Source organism: Uloborus diversus, chromosome 1, assembly GCF_026930045.1.
Source record: "Uloborus diversus isolate 005 chromosome 1, Udiv.v.3.1, whole genome shotgun sequence".
Taxonomy (NCBI): Eukaryota; Metazoa; Arthropoda; class Arachnida; order Araneae; family Uloboridae; genus Uloborus; species Uloborus diversus.
The window spans coordinates 233,862,230-233,888,556 of record NC_072731.1 but is presented as its reverse complement, the minus strand read 5'-3'; the positions used below and the strand labels follow the sequence as shown (position 1 = coordinate 233,888,556).

The 26,327-nt window shown below is 31.6% G+C and overlaps 1 protein-coding gene across 1 annotated transcript in view; it reads left to right on the top strand.

The window, feature by feature from the left end:
- The window catches only part of LOC129219339 (neural cell adhesion molecule 1-like), a 197,851-nt gene that overhangs the window by 140,825 nt on the left and 30,699 nt on the right, over positions 1 to 26,327 (top strand). Inside the window, exon 11 of the mRNA XM_054853703.1 lies at positions 23,710 to 23,722. Within this exon, the coding sequence (XP_054709678.1) occupies positions 23,710 to 23,722 (13 nt within the window). The remainder of the gene's footprint in view (positions 1 to 23,709; positions 23,723 to 26,327) is intronic.

Below are 26,327 nucleotides of genomic sequence, written 5' to 3'. Positions count from 1 at the left end.
CAAGCCTTTTAAACGGGTTTTTGACACAGACATATGTCTATGCTGTCATATCAGAAAAGGAGCGTATGGAACTAGAGGATACCTTTTTTTTTGCCAAAAAATCGAAATCATGTGCGGGAAATGTGTTGAGAAATCGTCACCTGAACCGACTGCATTTTTAGAATAGTTTTCACTTGACTAACAACTTAATTTGATGCAATAGCGCAGATCCAGACGTTCGCACATTTTCCTTCCAATTAAAAAATTCCAATTCAAGAGCCCCACACACTAACTCAGTCAAACTCCGTCTGCCAGTGACTAATGCTATTGATGCGTGGGAAAAATTCACGCATGCGCACAAAGACTCAATTGAACTGACCTTGAAATTTTAGATTGAATTTTGGATGGATATGAATCAAGTGCCCTTGATTTCTATCCATTTTGCTTGCTTAAAAACTAGGGTCATATACTTTTCAAACTGTCCTCGTAGTAGCAATAGCGTTTCTACCAATAAACAAAGTAATATATAAACTAATAAATATACAGAGCTATCAGTTCTATTAAGAGGTAATTTCAAAATGAAAATTGATTTGCAAAGAATATAAAAACTTGTTTTAAACAATTTTCAACTATCTCCTAATGCATATCGTTAAAGGATAATTAGTTTTGACTAATAAAAACCGTAAGTAAGGTCCCCAACTAAATGCAAATAATTAATTTTAAATTACTTTATGTAATTTATAAACGCGACTAATGGACATGTAATTAAGAAATGCAATTAAAGCTGTTAAATAGCTTTAATTTATTATGTCTAATTATCTTCAGTTTTACGAAGAAAATCACAATATGTGTGAGTCAAAATATTTGAAAAGTTGCGTGGCTCTTATTTTCACATTTTTTTTTGCAAAATATACAAAAGTAAAAAGGAATTCCTTAATAACGATGATAACCCCTGTGTTGTTTGATTATTAAAAATGCTCCCCTTCTGAGAAAATGCAAACGCTTAACGTTCCATGTTCGTCATTTCAGCTTATGTGTGTTTAGCAAGTCAGAATAAACTTATGTTTCTACAATATTCAGAGTACCAAACTTTTAAATCCAAAAAACAGGAGTAAAAAAATAAAATTATTTCATAATAAACAGTAAATATTTTTTATACATTGAGTAATACGATAAACTAATTTCAATAAAAGCATATTCGAGTATTTATTTATTTTAATTTATTGAATGCAAAAAGGATGGTATTTATTTATAGTTTTAATAGAAATAGTTTGGAGAAAAAAAAATTACAGACTTAATAAAACGTGTTTTGCATATTATTCAAATGCGTTTTTTTTATTTATGACTATAATCCATTTTACGATGAACATGCTTTTATCCAAAGAAACCAATATTTTCCCCATACATTGTACAACACGTATTGCTAAAGTTTCTATTAAAAACAATACTTTTCTTCCCTTTCGATTTAACCAATACTCCTTAAGAATTGTTATAATATATGCTAATGCAATTGATTTAGTTAGGTTAAGCAAACCAAGCTGCCAGCAAATATTTATTTCGTCTTCGAAAAACAAACCTCAGGGCTTTTCTTAAAAAATAATATGGAATAGGTTGTTCTAATTACGCTTATTATACCTATCCTGATCAATAACTAATTAGTAAATTTTTATTTCTCATCAGCTAATTATATGTAACAGATAATATTAATTAAAAGGCTTAAAAAACGATGAGCACTTTATTTATAAGATATAGTTTAATTTCTTTCCCCCAACTTCGATACGATTATTTTTAAGAATCAAGACTCTATAAGAAATTATGAATAAATTTTGTGCATTGCCAAAAAAAAAAAGTAATGGTATACCTCAGAAACTATGTTATCATGTTAGAAAAAAAAAGTAAAATGTGTGTCATGCATGTCAATTTTTTACAACTTGATTACAATATTAAAATATAAAGCAAAAAACAATAAATAAATTCAGCAATACCCCCAAATACTTTAAAAATTTTCAGAATTACTTCTCTATTCTTAAGATATGATGATTCATACATTATATTATTACATTAAGGCTAAGTTGAGCCACTTAGTAACTGAAAATTTGAATTAAGCGTTATATAAACAACGAGTGATGACAATAATCACAAAACCCACATTTCTTTTTCGATTTTAATTTGGATGATTATAATTTAAACAAACATAGCTTTAATTCAAAATTCTTTTTCACCGATTCAAGCAGTTTATGATGGTTTCCGTAAAGTTCTACGAGGCCTTTACACAGCTCGTAATGTTTATTCAAGCTTTCAGCAACGATCCTTTTAAAAGCAGCATCACGATTCAGTAACACTCTTTAAGAGTGATTAATTAAGTTAAGAAGTATGATTCGATCATTTGGTGTCCCAAAATAAAATGGATGCATTCCAGTAGAATAAATTAAAAGTTCAAATTGTTTAAATTTAATTGTCGAAGTATTGTAATACAATACTATTTTGAGAATTTTCAAGGATTGTGTAATTTTAAATGTTAGTATTTTTGTAGCGTTTGCATGTTCGAAATATTAACAATGAAATTTATCAACTCGGTTGCGTCATCATTAATCATCAAGCACTTTGTAGGCGATAATTAGCATGTTATTTGCATATTTACAATGGTTCCTTTGTTTCTATTCCAAGAGAGTTCTACCAATCACCTAAAATAAGTTTGACTTAATCTCTAAGGGAAGATTCTAATACAAATTTTGAAGTTCCATTTATATAACTTATTGTACAAATCATAGAAGACTTAAACATAGAAAACATTGAAAACTACTTGTTCTTTAAACGGAAAATAAATAAAATATTAAATGTCAAACCTAAGTAAGTGTATATCTAATTTTGCATTATTCCTCGGATAATTTAATTTTGCATTATTTCCTCGTAGTAACAGAGACAATATTAGGAGTTTTGAATTCATCAGTGCTTGTGAAATGAATTTAAATTTTGAACTACTTCTTCCTCCAAGTATTGTGGCAAAACTAGATGCTGATTAGTTCATCTTTTAAAATTAATAATTCCTCATGATTGAAAAACAGTTCTTTTAGGTATAGTCGGATTCTCTTTAAATTTCATTCACCAAAAGTAGTTCGAAATTGTGCCTTTGCCTCAAAAGACTTACATTTATTCCGCTTCTTTTTCGACGTATCGTGTTTACTATTTACTATCCTATATACATTAATGTATCCCAAATATTTGGGAATGGTCTAAAGATTAGCACAGTATTTAAACATAACCGATAGTAACAAACTGCTGTTTCTCTTTTTTTTTTAAATTTTTAGCTGGCCATATAGTCATACAAGAAACATTCTATAGATCATAAATGCGCACATCTTAAACAAAAATTTTGCTGAAATTTGCAAGATACAGCTCAAAAGGTTGCCCTCAAAGAATAGATTTTTTTTAATTGTTCAAGCAGTGGCTGGGAATGGTTATAAACCTTAAAGCAGATATTTTATAGAAATAGAGCAGGATTGACTTACAGCCATTAGCATAAATTTATTTTAGCTCATTTGTTTAACGTAATGTAAAACTAAAATATCATATCAAATATGTAAGAAGGTTTTAGAATTTTCAAAAAAAAGTAAATTTAACAGCACAAATGGCATAAAATATTGTGTACACAAATTTTGGGGTCACATGGGTTGTGAATTGTAATCCCATATAATGCTAAAAAGTTTATTCGAATTGCTCTTCAACATTTTGCTTTTGATATATTGTTTTCAAGCAAACCCTTTTTCAATTTGTTTAATATTTTTAAACATGAAATTTACTTTTGACGTTAGTGATAAAATTAACCTCAATGTCATGTTTCTCAATTTGTACCGTTCTTTTTTAGAACTTCAGTTATACCTGCCATAAAAATTGATTTACATGAAACAACAAAATGAATAAAAACTCGCATGTGAACAAAAACCAGAACTTACTTCTTACAACTCTTTTACTATTTCCGCGTGCAACGAAATTCATTGCTTTCCATTTACTCCAACGCGACGAGCGTTTTTGCTGAACAGCTTTTGATTTACCCCGCGTAACAGATCTCGCAGCTTACATAAAACGCATATTGCAGCAACGGGACACACGCAACGCAAGCCAATACATACCAAAGAAAAAAAAACTCCAACGATTGTAATAAAACATTTCTTTTATACCATACATACGTCAGGAAATGAGACTGAGTCTAAATGCTTTACGAGCGGCGACAGCTTGCTATAAATTGTCTTTCATTCTGAACATCACCCTCAGCGAAAGGAGGAAAAGGAAGAAAAGTAAAAGATCCGGAAGACTTTCTTTTGCTGTTTTATTTGCTACTTTGGAGTAGTCAGCAACGGAACCGCCTTACCAGAGATACTAGGCGACCGTAATTGCGACTTCTTGGGAAAGGAAGAAATGCCCTAACCAAAATCTAAAATGAGACTCTGATACTAAGAGAAAGAAATAAAACAGCCCATACAGGTAGGTTCTCGTGAAGGGGTAGAGCTGATGGAGACGGGTGTGTGTTGTCCAAAATTAGAAAATATAAGAAGAAATGAGGCATTGTAGAAGAAAGCATTTAGGGTTCTTAACTAAGAAAACCATTCTACAGGAAATATATTTTACTATATCTATACATTAACTAAGACTGTGTCCCCTACGTTCTTTGACGTTGAAATAAAATATTAAACCTTATAATGCTAATTTTGGAATTAAAGGTATTATTGATGAAATTATTTGTTAAATTAAAACCTATATTAAACTGTATTTTTTACGCAGCCTTAAAATTATATTATATTAGACCCCGCTGCAGTTAAGATTTACGAATTAGATGTCTGAGCAGCATCTAAACCCTATAGGGTAGAATGGTTTGAATTTGGGAGAGCGATACAATTGTTTTTTGAAACCTTCTTTACGATGCCCCATTTTGCTTTCACAATCTAGTTTAAGGAAGCAATTCGTACTTTTAGTTATTTTCTGGCAGTAATTAAAACCTAATCCTGTTTATAACTTCAATATAGTAACCGACGCAGAACTTTTCTTGTTTAGGAAATGCTTGGTTATTGGTTTTAGCTTTAAAGAACTAGTGTTTTAGCCACTTGATTACCTACAATTTTCTGATGTTTAACTAGAAGTAAGTTTTTTGTACATTTAATTTAAACAGATTTGGAACAAGAGAAGAAGTAACGAAGTTCAACTTTCGACTTTAAGGCTATTTGTTTATTTGTATGTTCTATAAAAGTACATCATTCTCCGCTCCGTCATTACAGAACCATAAGTTGAGAAAATGAAGAAAACACAACATCAATGAAACGAGGAGAAAGAAATATTTTATTAGTAAACAAATCAAAAGAAAGTACATAATATAACTGTTGTCTTTAAGAAAATTGATATCATAATTGCCTTCTCCTTTAAAAAAAATCATAATTTTTGTCTGTAGAGCTCTAGAAACGTAACTAGAATAAAACCAAATGCATGACTTTAACGAACAGCATAAAAAAAATAATAATTTGTTTCCTTTAATATCTACCGAAATAAAATGAAAGTTATAACATAAAATTGACACCTTCAAAACACACGCTGCTGCTAGAAAAGTGCGATAAACGTGGTACATTACACACAAGGAATTTATTGTTGGATGCTAGTACATAATAAACTAACACGGAAAATTAGCAGAAGAGCATAAGACAATTGACACAGCTGCAAAATAAATTGCCTGACAATGACTTTTAGTTTTCATATTCACTCTCATAGTAGGGAGGAGTTAAGAGAACTTAAAGCTCAAGAGATGATCGGTTAGGTCTCAAAGTAAATGTTAATATCATTAAATTAGAGGGAGTTTGTATAAAAATTCAAAAGATAAATAATAGAGAATATCATCATACACACTTATACTAGACTGCAAGCTCACTTGACAACGGATAAATACGCTGAGCTGAACGAAGGAAATAGTTCCTAACGCCTTGTCCAATATTCGAGTGAAATTACGCTCTTCACTTTAGAAATCGGATGAGTTAGTTAAACCCACGCATACGTAACCTTTTTCTTTTTTTCTTTTGGTCATAATTTCTGTCAATCGTTAAATATTTTTAATCTTACCAGTAAAGAAGCGCGGAGCATTTTGTCCATTTGAATCAAACGCGCCAGCCAATAGCAGCCCATAGAAAGGTAGCTATATTCGCGAAGAAGGTGGGGGGGGGGGGGGAGGGGTAACTAGTAAGTGGTCACGTTTTATCTGTTAACTCGGTTTTTTTCTTCCGCGCGTCATGACGTCACTGTCAACTTAAGTTGCAAACAAGTATAATTCCAAACACATTTATGTTGTTTTTGTTACTAATACCACTCAGTAAGCCAAGCCAGTGTAGCAATTGCTAGTCAATTTAAGGTAGGGGAGAGGGACGGCTTTCATTTTAATGAGCACTATTTAGGTAGAAGTCCGAATTAGCTCAGACAGCAACACAATAGATTGAAACACCATTCACCAACTTTTCAAAATTTAGACCCAAACCTGAACACGGAAGATTTTTGACCGACTGGCATCGAACCCAGAACTTTCCAGTTACGATCCTGGCACCTTATTCAACAAAACAATATTTCTCTAAAAAGAAGACGGTTAATTAAAAAAGTGATGTAATAGCTCACAAATTAAAATCAAGAAATAAAATATTTTTACAAGATAAATACAAGATCACGCTCCCAGAGGAAATGCAATGTTTCATATCAAAAAACCATTAAGAAATCATTGATTCCAAGAATTGTTTTCTCTTCGTTTAACTTCCAAGCCATTTCAATTCAAACGCGCGAGTTACGATTACTTTCCAAACACTTATCATGCACACAACTTTAAATTAAGTCCTCAAGCTCTGAACGAAGTTCATTTAAATAGCGGAGTTCGAAAAGGAGTTTAAAAGTAAATTATTTTCAACCTACTAACATTTTTCTAATAATAATTCGTACACTTGTTTTCATTTTACAGCTCCAGTACAGAAATATTATCTCGTTTCAAAATTTGAAAGCGCAAGTCTGTAGTCTGAAAATTAATCCTTCGCCATTTCGTCAAACTTTCATGACCATTCTTCAAAAAGACAAAACGATCAATGAATACACTCTCCGAAAATGGAACATCTCGTAAAAAGAAGACACTTGATGAATAATTTAGTCTCTTTTCTATTCACCTCGGAATTGGATTAAATATTCGTATGTAAAATTTCTATTTAAGATGGTAACGCTAACGCAATGAATATCTTTGATTACGTTTTAACAAAACTCACGTAAATCGCATATTTTTGGATTCAAATGGCTACATTTTGTAGACTTTGAATAGGAAAATGTTTTACATTCAAGATGACATCTTTGAAATTTTCTATTCATTTCATGAACATTAATTCGTGTCTTCTTAGAAAATTCCTTGTAGCGTTTCGTAACACAAATGATTTAATGCCGACCAGTTCCTGCAAATAAATCGATTTTCAACACGCATGGATTTTATCTTTAAAAGAGATTTTCTTTGTAATTTCTGTTTAAGAATAAGATAATGACTTAGTTGTGAAGTATGCCACTGAATTTATATATTGTATGCATATTATGACTATTTATGTACTATACTTACGTGTATAAATATTTTCCTTGTCCAATTATGCAATTATTTTTACGTAGTTATTTATTTTTCATTTATTATTTAATGTTTTCCAGAACTATAGCATTATGTTTTTTATGTATTAAGCTGCAACACATTATGATTAGCTTAAGGCAGTCAATGTGTAAAAAAACTTTCGGGACTTTAAGGGGACGGTGGACCTCGAAAACTGTTTCTTTTATTTATTAATTTTGAAATATGAAACTGGGCATAAAAGTTAGTAAGTTTATTAGCATGCAAAATATCAAGCAAAAAAAAATAACAAAAAAAAATAATTAAAATTAAAAATTTTGAAATTTAAAATAAAAATTTTAAAATGCTTCACGCGACTTATTTTTTTTTCAAAGAATTTGCATTTTATCAGAGAACAGAACATTGCCGAGATTTTTGGGTTTCCATTTAAGGATTGGTCCATTATTAAATGCACAATTTTTTTTTTCGCGTAAAGCAATTATTTTTTGTTGCGAATATTACATAAAAATCAAAACTTTAATATTTTTAAGCAACATAAAATTCTCTTAAACCTTAATGCATACCCAGTTTTATCAAGCTACTACCAAAGTAGCATATTCTAAAATTCGAAGCATATCGAACAAAAATTAAGTCGCATGGAGCTTTTTTCAGTCTGTGTCAGTATCGAATTTTCCAGTCCGAGATAAATGACGTTAAAGACTAATTTCACCTACATTTCGCGATCTTCGTATTTTAATACCTCCCGAAAGATATTTTCACGATGACTAAATGTTTGACATTAATACAAATGTAAGAATTTACTGAAACTTTGTTTACATGTTTGACATTTAAATTTTCTTAGTTTTTCGACTTTGTTTACATGTTTTACAGCCATTTTAATCGAAAACATGCTCTGTTTATTTTTTTCAAACGCATATACACTGTTAAAAAAATTTCCTGAAAATAACGGATAAAGTACCGGCAGCAAAGTTGCCGTAAATATTACGTTTCCGTTAAATTATTTTCCGTGACTTAACAGAAGTTCCATTTCTCATTTCTCCGTTTAGTTCTGTTCTTCCATTTATAAATTTTCCGTGATTTAACGAAAATTCCATTTCTCTTCTTTCCGTTGATCTATTTTTCCGTTTTTAAATTTTTCGTTCATCTATTTTTCCGTTTTTAAATTTTCTGTATCTTTACAGAACTTTCGGTTCTTGATTTTTCGTTGCGCGATTTTTTCGTTTCTCATTTTTACATATTTTACTGAAATTTCATTCCCGTTTTTCTATCCTATGTTTAAAATAATATATATTATAAAAATAGTTAACTATTCAAAAACTATTATTTTTTTACATTGTATTTATTACTTAAATATATTTTAAGTGAAATTTTTGCTTGATAACTTACCTTTCAAGCATCTATCTTGAAATTTGCACCTTCAGATGAATAAAAATAATCGAAAAGTACCAGCAAGGAAATTAGTGGATTTGAATATAACACCAATTTTTGATGCTGATACTGCTCGATATTTCCTTCCACATCTCCTCGTACATATTCTGGCATGGCATGGAAAAGCATGCATGAAAAATAGAATTTTTTTTTTTTTTTTTGCAGAATGAGTCAAATAAAATTACCATTAAAAACCGGTTGACTTTATCTTGGAATAATATACCTGATGGAGGGTACCGCATACCAATTTACTGTGTTTAAAAACAGAATCATTGACATACACGTGAAGAATTTTTTGCTCAGCTGATGTATACCCCCCCCCCCCGCCGGTGATTTCCGCATTTTTCACTCATTGGAATAGCAACATAGATTTTTAGTGCATAAGCATTATACTTAGGCTAAACATATCAATCAGTTCGTTTTACATGAAACGTTTTAACAAGAAACTTGCAATAATCTCAAATAAGTTGTTGGATGAGATCCTAAGGAAATAAATTAAATAATTTATATTTTTTATTATAAATGAAATCCCGAAAGGAGTAATGAATGTTTCCAGATTTCTAAGTAGTCAAGAAAACTTATTCTTGTCAAAATTGTAATTATATTTTCAAAGATTAACAATCTGCTATGCCTTTTTGCAAAAAATATAACAGCAAGACATACTTTTATTTAGAGATTCAAAATGTTTACTTTCAATCTGTCAAAAAAAAAAAAAAAAAAACTGAGTGACTTTTTTCTGTTTTGCTCGCACACCACGATAATCTCCGGTTGATACGAAATGTTGGCATTTAACGTTTTAATGATTTTTAAGAATACAATGCGTTAGAGCAAAAACAGTAACTTTATAATAGTTCTATAAATTCTAAATCAGCTACCATCGGAATTCTATCAAATGCATATGAACAAGAAAAATACATTTGTATATTAACATGTACAAATATATTCTACAATACTTACATGTGACCAGCGGTGCTAAGTTTAAGTGTCTCCATTGCGTCTGTACACAAGTAATCCAATAGCCTTTATTTCAAATGGATAACACGAGATTCTAAAACTATTCTCACCGCTAGAACACACAATATGACTAACGAACAGAATTGTTCGAAGTATTGAGCAAAATAATACACCGCAATAATATTCTAATACTGACTCAGTAAAACTCACATCAAATCACCAGGGCGATCAAAACACATCTGCCTGTCTGAAAATGGCGCAAACATTTTTCCAAACTTACAAAGTCCAAAGGCGTAAAAACAGTTTCGACATAGTACTAGTATATTACTTTCCAGGCATGAAATAGCAAGCTATCTGTTTTGTCTACGGCATCTGAGTTGTTATTCTAAATAAGCTTTTAATTAACAACATGTAACAGTGCGAACAGTGCACTATCAAAAAGCGATGTTTATCATAACTTGAAGGCTAATCAGAATACTAACAAAGTACAGCGCAGCGGCAACCCTAGGAATGGAAAAAATTCTGTTTTCGTTACTTCCTTTCGTGATATTTCTGTTTTTGGAAGGAAAAAATACGTTTTGAAGCATTACGGAAATATTCTGTTAAAATCAGTCAGAAAACTACCTGAACTTTCAGGTTTTTTTTAACAGTGTAGCTTCGCGATAAAACATCAGATCAACAAGAGGTTTTTTTCATATGATTCAGCACGCTTCATATATTGTTACTTCTACGGAATAAAAAAATCATATTTTTGACCGATTTGAGCTGTTTGGAAGATCCACGTCCCCTTAATATAATTTGGGTGTTTAATTCAGTTAAATTACAGTAAAATCCCTTTAACGGACAACCCTCAACTGCGGACACCCCTCTTATTTTGAATTCCTCGATTCCAAGGCAAAAACATTATTAAACCCCTGCCTGTGGACACCCCTCTATTATGGACAAAAAAAAAACTATTCCGTTAGTGTCTGCATTAGAGAGGTTTTCCTGCACAACTTTTAGTCTCTGAAATTGATAGAATAAAAGGAAAAATAAAAGGGAACATGAAAATGCTCTCATTTTCCCATCATCTAATTTTTAATTAATGTTTTGAAATGTCAGATCTTTAAAACAAATTTTTTTTATCGTGTGCAGTGGCAAGTGAAGAAATGCATCTTGAATCGGAGCGCGTGATTGTCTTTTCTGGCAAAATATCGGCTTTCGGTGAACTTTCACTGCATGCAATTATTAGCGGAACGAGGTTTGTTAGTTAAAAAATAATTCATGTCCTGAAACTTTATTCTGGTAATCCTATTGACTTTTTCGCTAGTGACGTTAGCAGTGAAATTGAAAGTAACTACTGAACGCTCATTAAGATTATTTTTTAAAGAGAGGAAATAAGTTAAAATTGAGAAAGAACAACTCACTCCGTGTTTTCGGCTATGCTTTGAGTTTTTTTTTTTTTTTTTAAATGTGTGTAGAAACAACCTAATTGTGCCATTTGATTAGCAAATGTATTTTCTTAAAACTGCTTAAATATACTAAGCATGAAATACCATATATTCTCGTAAGAAAGTAACACTTGTAACCGAGGTATTGGAACGGTACGTTAGCACGTTGTTTAAACACGTTAGCTTTATGAATAAATCCTATCCAGGTCTGCAGAGATACTGAAATACAACGTTTATCATTTTTTTTCTTAAACTATTTCAACAAAACCGATTAAATGATTTGATAAGTTGTAGATACGATACTGAAACTACGAAGAATGTAATATTTTTTGGTTTATATCGCATTTATAATGTCCCGTCAGTGATGAAATCTGGAGCCTGAACGGAATGTTTGGTGCCAATCATCAATGACTGGCGACGTAAACGAAAAAAAAAAATCATTGTGGGTCAACGGCAACACGGGGGGAGGGGGAATATGCGCATTGGGCCTAAGGAAAGATATATAGGTTAAATCCTCTCTTTGGTGAAGGAATAGTAAAAATATATATATTATTTGTTAAAAATATACTTTAACTTAAATTAACTTTAGAATTAGTGTTTCAGTACAGAGCTCCTCTCTTAATTGTTTCGCAGTTTCGTTGCACTTTAACGATTGTCCCCGACTCAAATTACATTTTGTGAAAGCAATACTGGAAGTATCACTGAATTCTAATTAATAAAAAGCATCCAAATACATAGTAATCGTTTTCCACTATAGTTTGCGTCTTCAATATCTTCTTTTTGTTTAGTTAATTAAGCATTGTTTTGTAGCATAAAATCTGACATAAGCTAGAAAAATTAACCTGCCCATTTTTCAATACTTTTTGAATGTGCACTCTAGTGAACAGATAAAATGGTTAATTCAAAGGAAGCTGTATAATAATTGAATATTGTAGCCACTTTTGCTCCAGTCTTAACATTTAAATCGAATTTCCTCCTACAAACAGTAGCATGACTCAAAACCAAGGGACTTGTGGGATTGATCACTATCACCTCCCATCACTGCATTCTTGATTGTGACCATTAAATTGCAATGAATTATTTGGTCTTTGGATGTTTTTATGACAGTACGAGAAAATATTCTTAAAAAACTTTAAAGCCCCTAGTGAAATCCGGGACCCAAGCCTTGCCACTGAAACCTGATGTGGCAGGTCAAATGTTTTAATTTACTTGGCGGAGGGAAGCATGTTGAAACACAAAGCGTATGAAAAATCCAGTAATGTAAAACATAGTTTAATGGTCACAATCACTGAACTCCTGATTGTGACCAAAAAATATTAATGAGTTATTTGGTACATTGGATATTTTCATGACAGTGCGAAAAAATATTTTTTAGAAACATTTTAAAACCACTCCCTTAGTGAAATAAACCTTACCAACGGTGACTGATGTGGCAGATAGAATGTTTTAATTTACGTGTCGAAGAGAAGCATATTAAAGCACCAATCGAACAATGACAAATACAATAATGGAGACAGAGTAATAAAGTTTCTACACTTTTTTTTTTGTAAAAAGTGAACATTTTAGAGCAGTTTTACTGAACATATACTGTCGTTTAGTTCCTACTGGACATAAAGTAACTAAGTGCTTCAGTGATATTTTCTCTTAAGTAGTCCGTTGCATGAAATATTAAAGCACTGACATTTTTCTCAATTATAATTATCTATGATAAGCTTTCATTTCGAATTAACAACGCATAAATGTTTGCATTTTTTTAAAAACTTATTACAAATTTCAAAAAAAAAAAAAAAAACACAAGAATGTAACGAAAAAGTTTGCTAATGTTTTCGTAGTAAAAAAAATCATTAGAAAGTGTTATCGAAAACTGGTACTGAAAAAAGCGTTCTATTAGTACTACTTGGTTGTTCCTATTTCAAAAGGTGGGTTTTAAAATTGAAATGGATTTGTATTTTCACAAAAACAGACTGCAATATTTCTCCCAGTTGTAATTGGTGTTTGATTAATCGCTTCCTCTTTGCAATAATTTCCATTTTCAGCTTCAATAGAGACCTCATGGATTTTCAACAGTCAAGGCACAATGCATGAATAATGTCCATTCAAAGCTTTTGTGCCGAACAAAAGCTCCCGATCGTATCAAATCATCGATCTGAAAGTACACGAATAAAATATTCCCGCTAATAATTACTCTCAACACTACAGACTCGCAGAAATGGCAAAAGCTTGCCCCGGAGCGTGTCCGGTTGGCTCCCTTTTTATGTCCTTTTTCCAGCCATTTACGAGCGATAAGGAATGAAATATATCGCGTGCTATATCTACACCCTAATTGCCGGGCTTGGATGAATTTATCGTCGTTGTGTGTTTTAAGCCTGATTCGGTTTAGCGGGGTTGTCTTCTGATTTATTGACTTCCACCCGAGTACTGGTGACTCGGTAGATCTATCTTCCTGCGTTGTAATGGGTGTATTTGACTATTTCGATTTCAGCATTTCGCTAAATTGATTATTGCGGTCTTCTGAGCACATAGCTCCCGGTAAGTGCTGTATCTATTTAGGCTGAATTATGGATCGGTTTTACGTTATTTCAAGCATTTGAAGCTACTGACCCGTAAATTAAAGGGATGTGGCATATTAATGTTACCTCTTCTCTGGATTTGCAGGAATAAGTGGCTAATAAAATATTTTTTTTATCTTGTTTTCGTTTTTGGTTAATGTGAAAAACGAGATCGTTTAAATGAGACAAACTAAGATTCTTTGAATGGCTGTAAATTGAAGTTACAATACGATGAGGATATTTTTAAAGCTGGAACTAATATTTAATTCTGCTCAGAAGAAATGATACATTCAGTTCTGCTGCTTTTTCGAATTAACTTAATTATGTTTATTACTACTAACTTAATATTGGGTTGATATGGATAGTACATGCACGGGTGTCCCAAAAGGTCGTTTACAAACTTAACATGCTGGTCTTTCACATCATGATGAACAAGATTTACATAGTAACATACGTTCGCAAACACAATGCTGGCGTACTACATGCACACAATGTCAGACACTGAGGATGCACAACATGTCAGATACTAACGGATGCACAACATGTCGCATATTTATTACACAAAGACGATTTTACACAACATTTTAATTTTCAAGAAAGGCTTATAGCTGTGGTTGAAATTTGCGGCCTTTAACTGTCATACATGCGGTGCAATGACAAAGTACCGACCTTCGTAATAACAATCAATTCTGACAAGATTTCACTGATCGCTACGTTGTCGTTGCAACGTGATTATGTGAGTTGGCGGGACGCAAATTTTAACAACTATGCTAAAGCAACTATGCTAAGCTTGCCTTAAAAACTAAAATGTTGTGTAAAACCGTCTTTGTGTAATAGATATGCGACATGTTGTGCATCCGTTAGTGTCTGACTTTGTGTGCATGTAGTGCGTCAGCATTTTGTTTGCGAACACATGTTTCTATGTAAATCTTGTTCATCATGACATGACAAACCAGCATGTTAAGTTTGTAAACGACCTTTTGGGACACCCTGTATATGTGTTCATGTATAAGTCCAAAAATCTGGACCCAGAAGTCTCGCATACACCAGTTGCTCAAGTATACACCAGTGACAGACTTCAGCGAGCGACGCAATTATTCGCAGTATACTTTACCGGTGAATGCTAATGGTCTCCTATTTCGTTCTTTTACGTTATTTTTAGTGTCAATCACAAAAAACAATTAGGTACCATCAACAACAAAAAATGTGCATGTAATCAATTAATGCAAAATCTTAAGTTATGGGAAAAATATGTCCCCTCGATATAAACCCATCCTACTAAACTATTAATTTAAATGTTCTACGTATAGGAAGAATATTTGAACAATAAGTATATGATATATAAATATTTTATGAGACTTATTTTTCCTATGGGAATTGATGTCATTTTTCAATTGCAAAAAGATTCGCTGAAAATTCAATCTTTGTAAAGCTTAACTAACGAAATTGAAATGGGTCGTTCATCGGAAAATAGACCGTATTGTCCAGCATGTGGCAGCTAATGAATTCAGTAAAAACATATATTTTTTTCGGTAATGAACACAGTTTTGAAGCTTCGAAAATCACAAATGTATGCTTGATTCTTGTGTTACATACATTTAGTTCATTATCTTTAAAAATCAATAATTTCAATAAAATATACTAGCTGTCTCGTGCGAGACAAAATGTCAAATTCTTCGTGGAATGTCCCAACTGAACGACATATGTGTGACGTACGGGATCATCCTTACGTGGACGATGATTGTCCGGGTCGGGATTTTCACCACGGACCTTTGTGATGCTAACCCAATGCTTTAACCACTGAACGAAAAGGACCTCTAGGTTCGGGGGCAAAGTTAGGTTATTAGATCTCTTACGTACGCCATATATGTAACTACAGCGATTAGCATGTTAGTGTTCGATCGTTGTTGAAAGTTAAAATCACTGCACATCGCAGAAGTATTTCATAAAGTCCATACATCGCACACTTGCAAGAAGAACGCCACAATTTGAATAAATGAAATTTTACAGGAGAAGCGTTTGAAGTTGAGCTCTTCAGGCAGTTTGCATTAAGAAAAGTGCCTTTGCTGTGCTCTCCAGTGGTTGATATTCGAACAAAACATCTGTCATTATTTTCAAAAATAGATAAAGTCCTTTGAACGACTTTAAGCGAAAAAAAATAGATTAAAAATTTCGTATTGTGGCACTCTTTTTCCAAGCGAGCGGTATAATGGCCTGTATTTATAATAGTATCTGTTTTTTTTTTTTTTTTTGAGCAATCACGATTGCTTATTGTTCTCACTAGACCGTCCTTGGAGTTGTGGTTCCTTTCTCAGCTTGGACCAGGAGCCTCTGCTGCACCACCGCCCGCCGGCCTCTGCAGGAGCGGCAGAATTCGCTTTTCCTGGTCGGAGGCGTCAATGTCCTGTACACACACATGCTCGCACACATACACACTCACATATACACACACGCCTACGTGCATACACAAAGGTGTACGCACACACACACAAACCTACACATGTCTGCACGCGCGCCTACGCACACACACACAACTATACACACGTAACCGCTCAGGAGGAGGGGCAAGCTTGGGGGGACAGGAGGCGTTTCTAGAAATAACTACAATGAGTAGGGTCCTGTTGCAACTCGTAATTGCGAAACATATAATTTGAACTCAAAATGTCAGAGTTCAAATTAATTAATTAATTTATTTATTTTTTAAAAATTTATTTATATTAATACAAAATTTCTTTAGTTGAAACAAAAAAGAAAAGAGCATTATTTAGTTACAAGTTTTTGATCGAAAAGGTAAATCAAAATGCAAAAAAAAAAATTAACAAATAAATAAATACCTAAATACATAAATATAAATGCAAGAAAAAATACGTGTCTCTTATTTGATTCTGTTAGGCTTAAGCATCTGAGAGAATTACATAAAACGAAAAGAAAAATAACCAAGCAGAATCTTTCTAGCACCTGTTTTCAAACATTCCTGTTTACAAAATTTATAGTTTTGAAAAACTATAAATTTTGTAACAGTAATACTTCACAAAGTGTTTAAATTGAGTTCCACGTACTTTTACAGTTGAGCTAGCTACCTTTGAGAGAACTTTGGCTCTTTAGCAACTTCAACCGCGGCCTCATTAGCATTCTTAGTATGAAAGGCTTACGTGATGCTCTGTGTACTGGATATTTTTTTCGTGATCTAAATTGCTAACCCTGTAATGTGCTCCCATAACGTTTTAAATAGATTTGAAAGAATTTGTGGTAACGTATGCGCTTGCTATTTTGAAATTACCTAATATTACAAGGTTGATTTTAAAGTCTAGAAATTTTTGACTAATCTTTACTAATAATAAAGCTGAAAGTCCCTCTGTCTGTCAGGATTTCTGTGACGCGCATAGCGCCTAGACCGTTTGGCCGATTTTCATGAAATTTGGCACAAAGTTAGTTTGTAGCATGGGGGTGTGCACCTCGAAGCGATGTTTAAAAAATTCGATGTGGTTCTTTTTCTATTCCAATTTTAAGAACAAAACTATCATAAGATGGAGGAGTAAATTACGAAATTATCATAAGGAGGAACCGTAACATGGGCACAAGCCAATTGGCGAGAAAAATCACCATACATTATTTGTAAATATACAGGCGAACCAAAAGCCCTTTTAATTTTCTATTACGGGCAAAGCCGTGAGGGTACCACTAGTTATAAATATAGTTCTTTCGTTTTTGATGATTTTAACAGCATGTGCTACTTTAATTGATGTTTTTAAAAAACATTTTCTGCAAATATAAAAGCTTTTTTCATATATATTAGATTTAGCGTTTAAAAATGATATGCATCGTTTTCAATCAAATTGAAAACGAGAAAAAAGAAAATGGAAGAATTATCTTACCTTCGGTCATGAATACATTTCAGACATATGCACCCCGAGCTATAAATGAAAAAAAAACTCAGTCATGCCTGTTTAAAAATTACTTTTAATGCGCAGAAAACATTCTTTTTCCCCATAAAGGAAAACGAAATGCATAATTTTGTGAGGAATTCACAAAACATATTCAACAAAATGCGAGAAGCTATAATTCCATGGAAATAGAAGTCTAAAAAACTTCGAACGTCTTATTCATATGCAAATTCATATTCGATAACAACTTTCCAAAAACATTGGCTCTTCTTCATTGCATACGATAAAAATGAATAAAATGTGTGTAGGAAGTCTCAGAACTTTTCTGTTTTGGTATTTTTAAATAACATAAACTTTCTTAAGGTTTTTTTTTTCCTCAAAAAAAAAGCTAATACTCGTAAAATGTACGTAAGTAGTTGTTCTGTTTAGGATCTCTTGTTTTTATGCGGTTTTGTGTACCTTTTTTTTATTTTTTATGATTCAATTTAATTAATTGCAGGGAACCGGGAATTTCAGGAATCGTTTCTTTACAGTTCTTTCTTGTTTTCCCCAGAACGAATAAACGCATTATTCTTTTAGAGTAGATGTGATCCACAATTTTTCCACTATTTACTGCAGTATTAATCTATCAATAGGGTTATGGCATCTATTCACAAACGATTTCGAGTATTGTATAAATATCTACCATTAAGAGAATATATCAAACAAAAGTTAAAATAGTTTTTAAAATATCTAAGTTTATGGTAACGACCGATTATAGGAAAGAGAGAAGAAACAAAGAAATATTGAAAAAGACTTAAACATAAACAAAAAAAAAAATCCTTTTTCGAACTTTTGTTAAAAAAAACGACAGAGGGAAAAATCAATTGGTAACAAAAGCTTTTAAATACTTAAATAATCATGACTGCAAAGACAAGTACCGTAATGATTTTTCTGTTAAAAGGAATATCGTTTTCTGTTAAAGCATAAAATAATTACTTAAATTCAAAACTTAAATTAAAATTGATTATGATTACTTTGCACCAATACCACCAGTACTGTTTTCCTTTAACGCTGGGAAATTATCTTTATTGTTAAACATTTTGAAAAGAAAAAACTAAGTACTTAGAATGGCACTGACTTTTTTAAAGAATATCGCACTGTAAAAACGATTCAGAAACGTTCCTGAAAAATAATGGGCAGCTGATGTGCCCAATTTCTTCCAGTAACATATCTTGGAAAAACCAGGAACGCTTTCCGTTAAAAGTCAGTAACCTTTCTGAAATTAACCTTAAACTTTATGAAGACGTGAGAAATCTGTCCTGTTAAAGCCAGTCATGTCTCTAGAACTTTCTAGAAAAATTAATTAGGTTTAGTGTAATCGGTTTGAACCTTCCTAATTTACCAAGAAGGCTCCATACAAATCAGAGCGACTACGGCCAAAGCTATGCAAGAAGGAACCAAGCATATCTCTTGCCTGCAATTCCTGCCTTGCAAAGCTGTAGCTATCCATTGACATTTTCGCTCTCATTCGGAGCTTAGTCAATCTGGAGACGCCGTAAGCAACCTTAGGCCGATACACTTAATAAACACGCTCATTCAATCTTTAAACTGGTTGCTAAAAATATTTTCCACAATAGCAAAAAGTCTGCACGCGTGTTACTTGTAGCGATTCAGGAAACTTTTTTGTGATGATACTTGTTTTTACGGGGAAATAGGTGAAAACATGTGAAATCCCAAAACGTTCCACGGAAATAACCAGTAACGTTTCGGAATTTTTTTTTACAGTGCGTACCTCTGCCGGCCACATTTGAGACAGTGGGAAGCAAAGGGATATATATATATATATATATATATATATATATATATATATATATATATATATATATATATATATATACGTGGACATTTTCAAGTTTTGAGTAAAACGCGTTTAAGGATAAGGTCCCAGGTAGGCTTTCATTGAAAAGTTTTTCTAAATTATTCTGAATAGCAGAAACTACCAGGGCTACTAGTACCCTTTCTTGCTCCAAAACAGAGGAGAAGTTCGTCTGCCATTTTTACAGGTTATCTCCAAATTTTGAATTTTGCCATTTACATCACTTTGTTTCTCATTGGATCGTATGAAGCTTACATATGAATGAATATTCTTCTACATTAATTTTTATCATAAATTAAGGTGATATTCAATGATAACGGAATTATCTGTGTTTGTTGGAGTTGGAAAGTTAGATATCTTCCTTGTATATACTAATTTGTATTGTTTTCTAGTTATATATATCCATCTACTAAAAACTTTGAAGCAAAAAAAACTATGTTAATGAGTGTGATTTCAATTAATAAACAATAATAGGTCTCTATTTAATATTTTTCAAAGTATTGGAAGTTTTAACTGTGCGAATTTAGCTGATTCTTCAAAATTGCAACCTCTTCTGTTTCGCTGCAGTGACACATTTGTTTGACTGTGTGAGTCTACCTGCGACATCGTTGCTCTTAAGCGGATGAACCGATTTGATAATTTGTATGTCGTTTAAATGACTAATTTAAGATATTATTCTTTGCTCGGTCTCATCTCTGTACGATTTTGAATACTGGAGACATTCATTAAAAGTCGCAAGAATTAGCAATCTTTGTACTGAAAACCTACTCGCACATTTAAAACATTGGTATTGTGGCGAGTCACGCTCATCTGCCGCTTACGTCACTTTCGGATTGATCAAATCGAATCGAATCCACGTGGCGGAGGAGTCAGATGACCATGTTTTTTTCTATTTCTCCCCGGAGAATTACAGAATGCAATATATGATGCAATTAAAGGAAATAAAATAATGTATAGAGAATTATGGCACAAATATAATGCAAAAGAAACACAGCACTTCGATCTTTCTCGTGATCATTATCTTGTGAATAAAAGTTTTATCATTGATAAATATGGAGTAAGATTTCTTATCACGAAGATTCAATTCCCTTCGCAATAATAAAGTATCAGTCGAAATATATATATATATATATTGCATTCGATTCAATTTGCTTGAATATTTTAAGTGATGTATAAATTAAAATTTTTTTTTAGAAAGTATATTTTAAACGAACCAAGTTTTTATTAAGTTCTTTTCTTACATTTGAAACACGGAAACGATTTTATTGCTAGTACACAATCAGAGAAAACTCCATCTTTCAAAAATCTGATTAGTTACCACTTACTACTTTTTAACAAATCAAATATTTCTGATTGGTTTTCGCAAGCCAAACTTAGAAAATGATTTTCAAATGTCCGTCCGTCCATTTCTCCTGCTATCTCAGAAAAAATCAATGTATTTAGATTTTATGTTCTGATCCGCGACATTCATCTGAATGTGAGGTCGGTCCTCCAGTTCAATGTTTCATTAAAAACCTATAATTATACTCTTTATTTACCTTTTCCAAGTTCTCTTTCGAATTTTCCTTATTATTTCAACCATTTTCGACGACGACATGTTACAGCAGCCGCAATTATACTAAGTCGATATTTCATAAAACTTACACGGACATAATTTAAAAGTAAATGACAAATCTTTTTGTTTTATTCCTAATGAGAAAACAAGCATATCTCTCACGAAGCCTCTGTTGCAGGAATTCCCCGAGTTTCATCTTTATTTATCACTAAACTTTTCCTTACCCAAACTATAGCGTTAATTTTCGGTGGGTCATTAAATTGCTTTCGCGTTTCCGAAACAAAATGCGGAAATGTAAGCTAATGGTTTCAACATCCCAGAAGGCGTTGAAACATATAATTAAAATGTCCTAACTGTGAATCTGAGACTTTAGGGCCCATGGGACTTGTAAGGTATTTGCAAGATACGTTTTAATGCGATTGACCGCGAATTAATGTTAATGACGATCACAAAAATGTATCATTGTACATGTTGTGTGTAATTTATTTACAGACTTGAAATTAAAGCTACAATTAAATAGAACTGTGATATAAATTTTCATTTTGATAAGTAATTTATATGATGCAGTGAGAAGCAAAGAGAAGCAAGGGGACATTTTCAAGTTTTGAGTAAAATGCGTTTAAAGATTAGCTCCTAGGTAGGCTTTCATTGATTTTTTTTTACTAAATCATGCTGTATAGCAGCAACTACCAGGGCTACTAGTACCATCTCTTGCCCCAAGACAGAGAAGAGGTTCACCTACTTCCTGTACTGGTTATCTCCAAATTTTTAATTTTTCCATTTACATCCCTTTTCTTTTGACTACCTCATAAGATGTTTGTGGTTGGATTATGTACTCGAAATAAAAGAAAAAAAAAATCATATGTTTTATATTGAAACGTGCAAATATTGGAAAGAGGGAAATATTTTTGGTTTAACAGGTTGAACGTTTTTTAGTTGAAGTCTTTGTATTTATTAGGAATTAACACGAGGATATTTTATGTTTAAATCTATATTTTACGTTTTATTATATTTGACTAGAACATTTTAAAAACGACAATGTTACTCGTAGTAAATCTTACAGTACATAAGAAAATATATTAATAGTTCATAACAAAGTTATTTAAGGAAGCGATTTTTTTTATCTATTCACCCTAACCAGGCAACACTATTATTTTTAATTGATAAAACTAGCATTCCATTGCAGCTTCTTTTATTAAGAAGTAAAAAATTTATGACGTATAAATAGATGGTAAACAATAGTTTTTAGAGACTTATAGATGAACTGATGATGATGATGCAGGCTAGTCACACTTTCTGACGATGTATTAGTATAGAATACAAAACGTCTAAACCTATTTTTGAATTACTATATTTTAATAACGTTATAAATCATTAAATAAAGTTTTCTTTTTAAAAGCTCTTGAAACTTAGATTCTAGACAAAAATTTCGAGGTACATAAAACTGTAAAATTATTATCGTTCTCTACACCTTAAGAAAGCTAATGTAACAATTATGCATTATCATATCTCATACTAATACTTCCTGACTGCGTATTGCGAAAAAATAAAAAAAAAATTTCTCTAATTGATTTTGTCTTTGAAAATTACTATACTTAAGTAAAATTCAGCAAAAATTAAAGAATACAGAGGAATAAGATTTGTTTTACTGATTAACAGCCACCTAAAACTTTTGAAACATTATTCCAAATTAAATTTTCGTTGTATTTTTTCATCTTCTTGAAAAATATTTTCTTGTATATTTAAAAGTTAAACATTTAACGTTCACTACTCCATAATATATCGCTTGTAACTCTTACGCATCAACATCCTCATATAAATAATAGCCAATGATCAAGAAACCCGCATGTTTCAACAATGAAACTCGCGCCACGGCATGATAACTTGATAATATGTTTTGGTAATGTTTAACATGCAGGGAAAGGCTTTATTGTGAGAAGGCTGAACGCGATCCGGTAACTTAACTGTTTTACTGGTAGGACTGAGTCATTTCAGGGGAATGGAAAATCGAAAAAAATGGTCAGCAATGAACGCTTCCTACTGGAGTTGCGGGTTAATCCACTGGATTTATGGTTACCATTTTAACCATCAAAATATCAGCAAAGTGGCAAATGTCTTCGTTCAAATGTAGACGCAATTTTCTCCCGTCATACCATGACGGGCGATTTCCTAGTATTTGATATTTGTACTAGTTGACAATCTCCTATTAAATAATCAAAATGTATCAAATGTATTTGAAATTTAAAATTTACAAGTTGTAAATGATTTTTTGAAAAATCCATATAAAACAATTCTAAGAGATTTGTTTTAAATATCAACACCCACCAAAAATTTTAAAACGTTCCAGATGAATGTAAAACCTTATTACAACTTTTATTTGAGCAATTTTCTGAAAAATCAAAAGAAAAAAGAAAATAAATTTTGTAATTCTTATTAAGAAAGTTTAAAACTTTATTCCAGAAGAAATCCTCGAGCTGTAGTTCGAAACCGTAGCTATAACCCAATGTGCGCTTGGAACAATTGTGCATCAAACAATCTGATATTTACACTTTTTGACAACTTTCTTTTAACATGCGTTTAGCTATTTTGAACTATAAACATTTTATTTAAATAATTTCCTTAAATAATCATAAGAAACAATAAAATAAGTTTTGTTTTTCTTATTAAGAAACGTCAAAATATTTTTCTAGGTGAAAATTTCGGAGCTGTATTTACCATAGCTATATTCTAATATGTGTTTGGAACACTTGTGAGTCAAACAATGTGATTTTTACACTTTCTGACAACATCGCATCAAAAATGTCTCCGATTATTTTGCACTTTAAAAATTATATTTAAATAATTTTCTGAAAAAAATCATAACAAACAGTAGAACAAGTTTTGTTTTACTGATTAAGGAAATATAAAGTTTAATATCAGATGGGTTTTAAATGTTGTTCCAAAATATATTTAAATAATTTTCTCGAACAATCGTAAGACACAATAAAAAAGTTTTGTCTTTCTTATTAAACAACTTTGAAACATTATTCCAGATGGAAATTTCGGAGCTATACTTCGAAACCTTAGCGGCACCCTAATGTGAGCTTGGAATACTTGTGCATCAAGCAATAAAATAAATGTCTCCAATTATTTTTGATTTTAAAAAGTATAATTAAAGAATTTACTATAAAATTAATAAAAGCGCAAAAAAAAGGAGTTTTGGTTTACTTATTAACAGATTTTAAAACGTTATTCCAGGTGCAAATTTCGGAACTATACTTTGAAGCCTGAGCTACACCATAATGTGCGCTTGGAATGCTTGTGAATGAAACAATATGATATTCAATGCGTTCTTTTTTTTTTTTTTTTTTGACTTTAAAATGTGTAATGAAATAATTTCATTAAAAAATAATAAGAAACAATAAAAAAATTTTGATTTACTTACTTACAAACTTTAAAACACTATTACTGATTATAATTTTGGAGCTATACCTCGAAACCTTATCTACACCCTAATGTGCACTTCGAATACTTAAGCATCAAATAATGTAATAAAGAACTCCAATTATTGTTGACGTTAAAAGTACAGTTCAATCATTTTCTGAAAAATTAATTAAAAACACAATAAAATAAGTTTTGGTTTACTTATTAACAAACTTCATAACATTATTCCAGATGAAAATTTCGGAGCTATACTTCGAACCCTTAGCTACACCATAATGGTTGCTTGGAGTACTTGTGCATAAAACAATGTGATATTAAATTTGTCCTTTATTTTTGACTTCAAAAAAATTATTTAAAAATTATTCTGAAAAAATACTAAAAAACAGTGAAATAAGTTTGGGTTTACTTATTAACAAACTTTAAAACATTATTCCAGATGAAAATTCCGGAGTATCTTTCCATCTTCCTAAGGAAATGTTTTCTCGTACATTAAACAGCTCAACGATTACCGCTCGCTACATCCTAATGGACGAGCGCGTAGCATCTTTCCGCAAAGTTTTCCGTACAGGAACTTCCAGAAATGCAACTGAAAATCGTTCAAGCATAACTGTTACTGTTAATTACAGTGCGAGAGCAAAAGCCCGAAACACCCCTCTTCAAAATCAATCGAAGGAAAGGAGAACTAATGATTTAAATATTACGAAGGACATGCGAGCGAGTAATTAAAATTTTCTAAATGAATGTCTGACGAATTATCGCTTTCTAATAGAGGAAAGGCATCGGCCAAATTTATATTTCCAACAGTGATATTTGCGATTAATTTTAATCGAAAAATTACAGCACCCGCTTATAATTTCAGCCGTACTTAGAAGAAGATATAATTAAATATGGGAGAAGTTTTGTTTGTTTACTTCGCTATTTTCCGATCTACATGTAGAGAATTTAGTAGCTAAGTTAATTTAACAAATCACTTTTTTTGGGCTGCAAGAGAGCGAGGAACTTCCTTCCACTAGAAGTAATTAATAAATGAAGGAATTAAAATATTACTTCAAAATTGATTAATTCTTACTAAAAATGATAATATTGATTAATTTTGTAAATGTTCATCAAATGCTCTCGTTTTTTTTATTTTTTTCGATTTTTCAAGCACTTTACGTATTTATTTTTTTCTCTAAATGAATCAAATTAATTTATATACTTGTGGAACGTGCCTTGCGTAAAAGGTCATTTAAAAAGTCTCTTGATAACAAAAAGTTTTCTACATCAAAAAATAACTAAACAGTAGTTTAGAAAAAAGTTTTCTCGAATTGAAATCAATTAATTGGGCACGGTCCGAGAAATACACTTTAAAAATCAATATTTTTAAAAATTATGTATGATTTGGTTACGGTATAGGGCTGTTCTGTTTTTAATTGCAAAAATATGAAACCGATAGCTGATTTTTTTAAATAGTTTATTCTGTTTTGCCATGAAGTTGGTTTGCAAAAATTAATATTTATTTTTACTGTTGTATGAAAAGTTTTGTTGTGTCAATTAATTTATCTAAATAAGTATACTAAGCTATGATTACCTACTGTTTCTCATTTGCAAAACATTTTTTTTTCTTTTTTTTTGCTAATGCTTTGTTAATAAAGAAATTAGAGTAAAATATTTTCAAT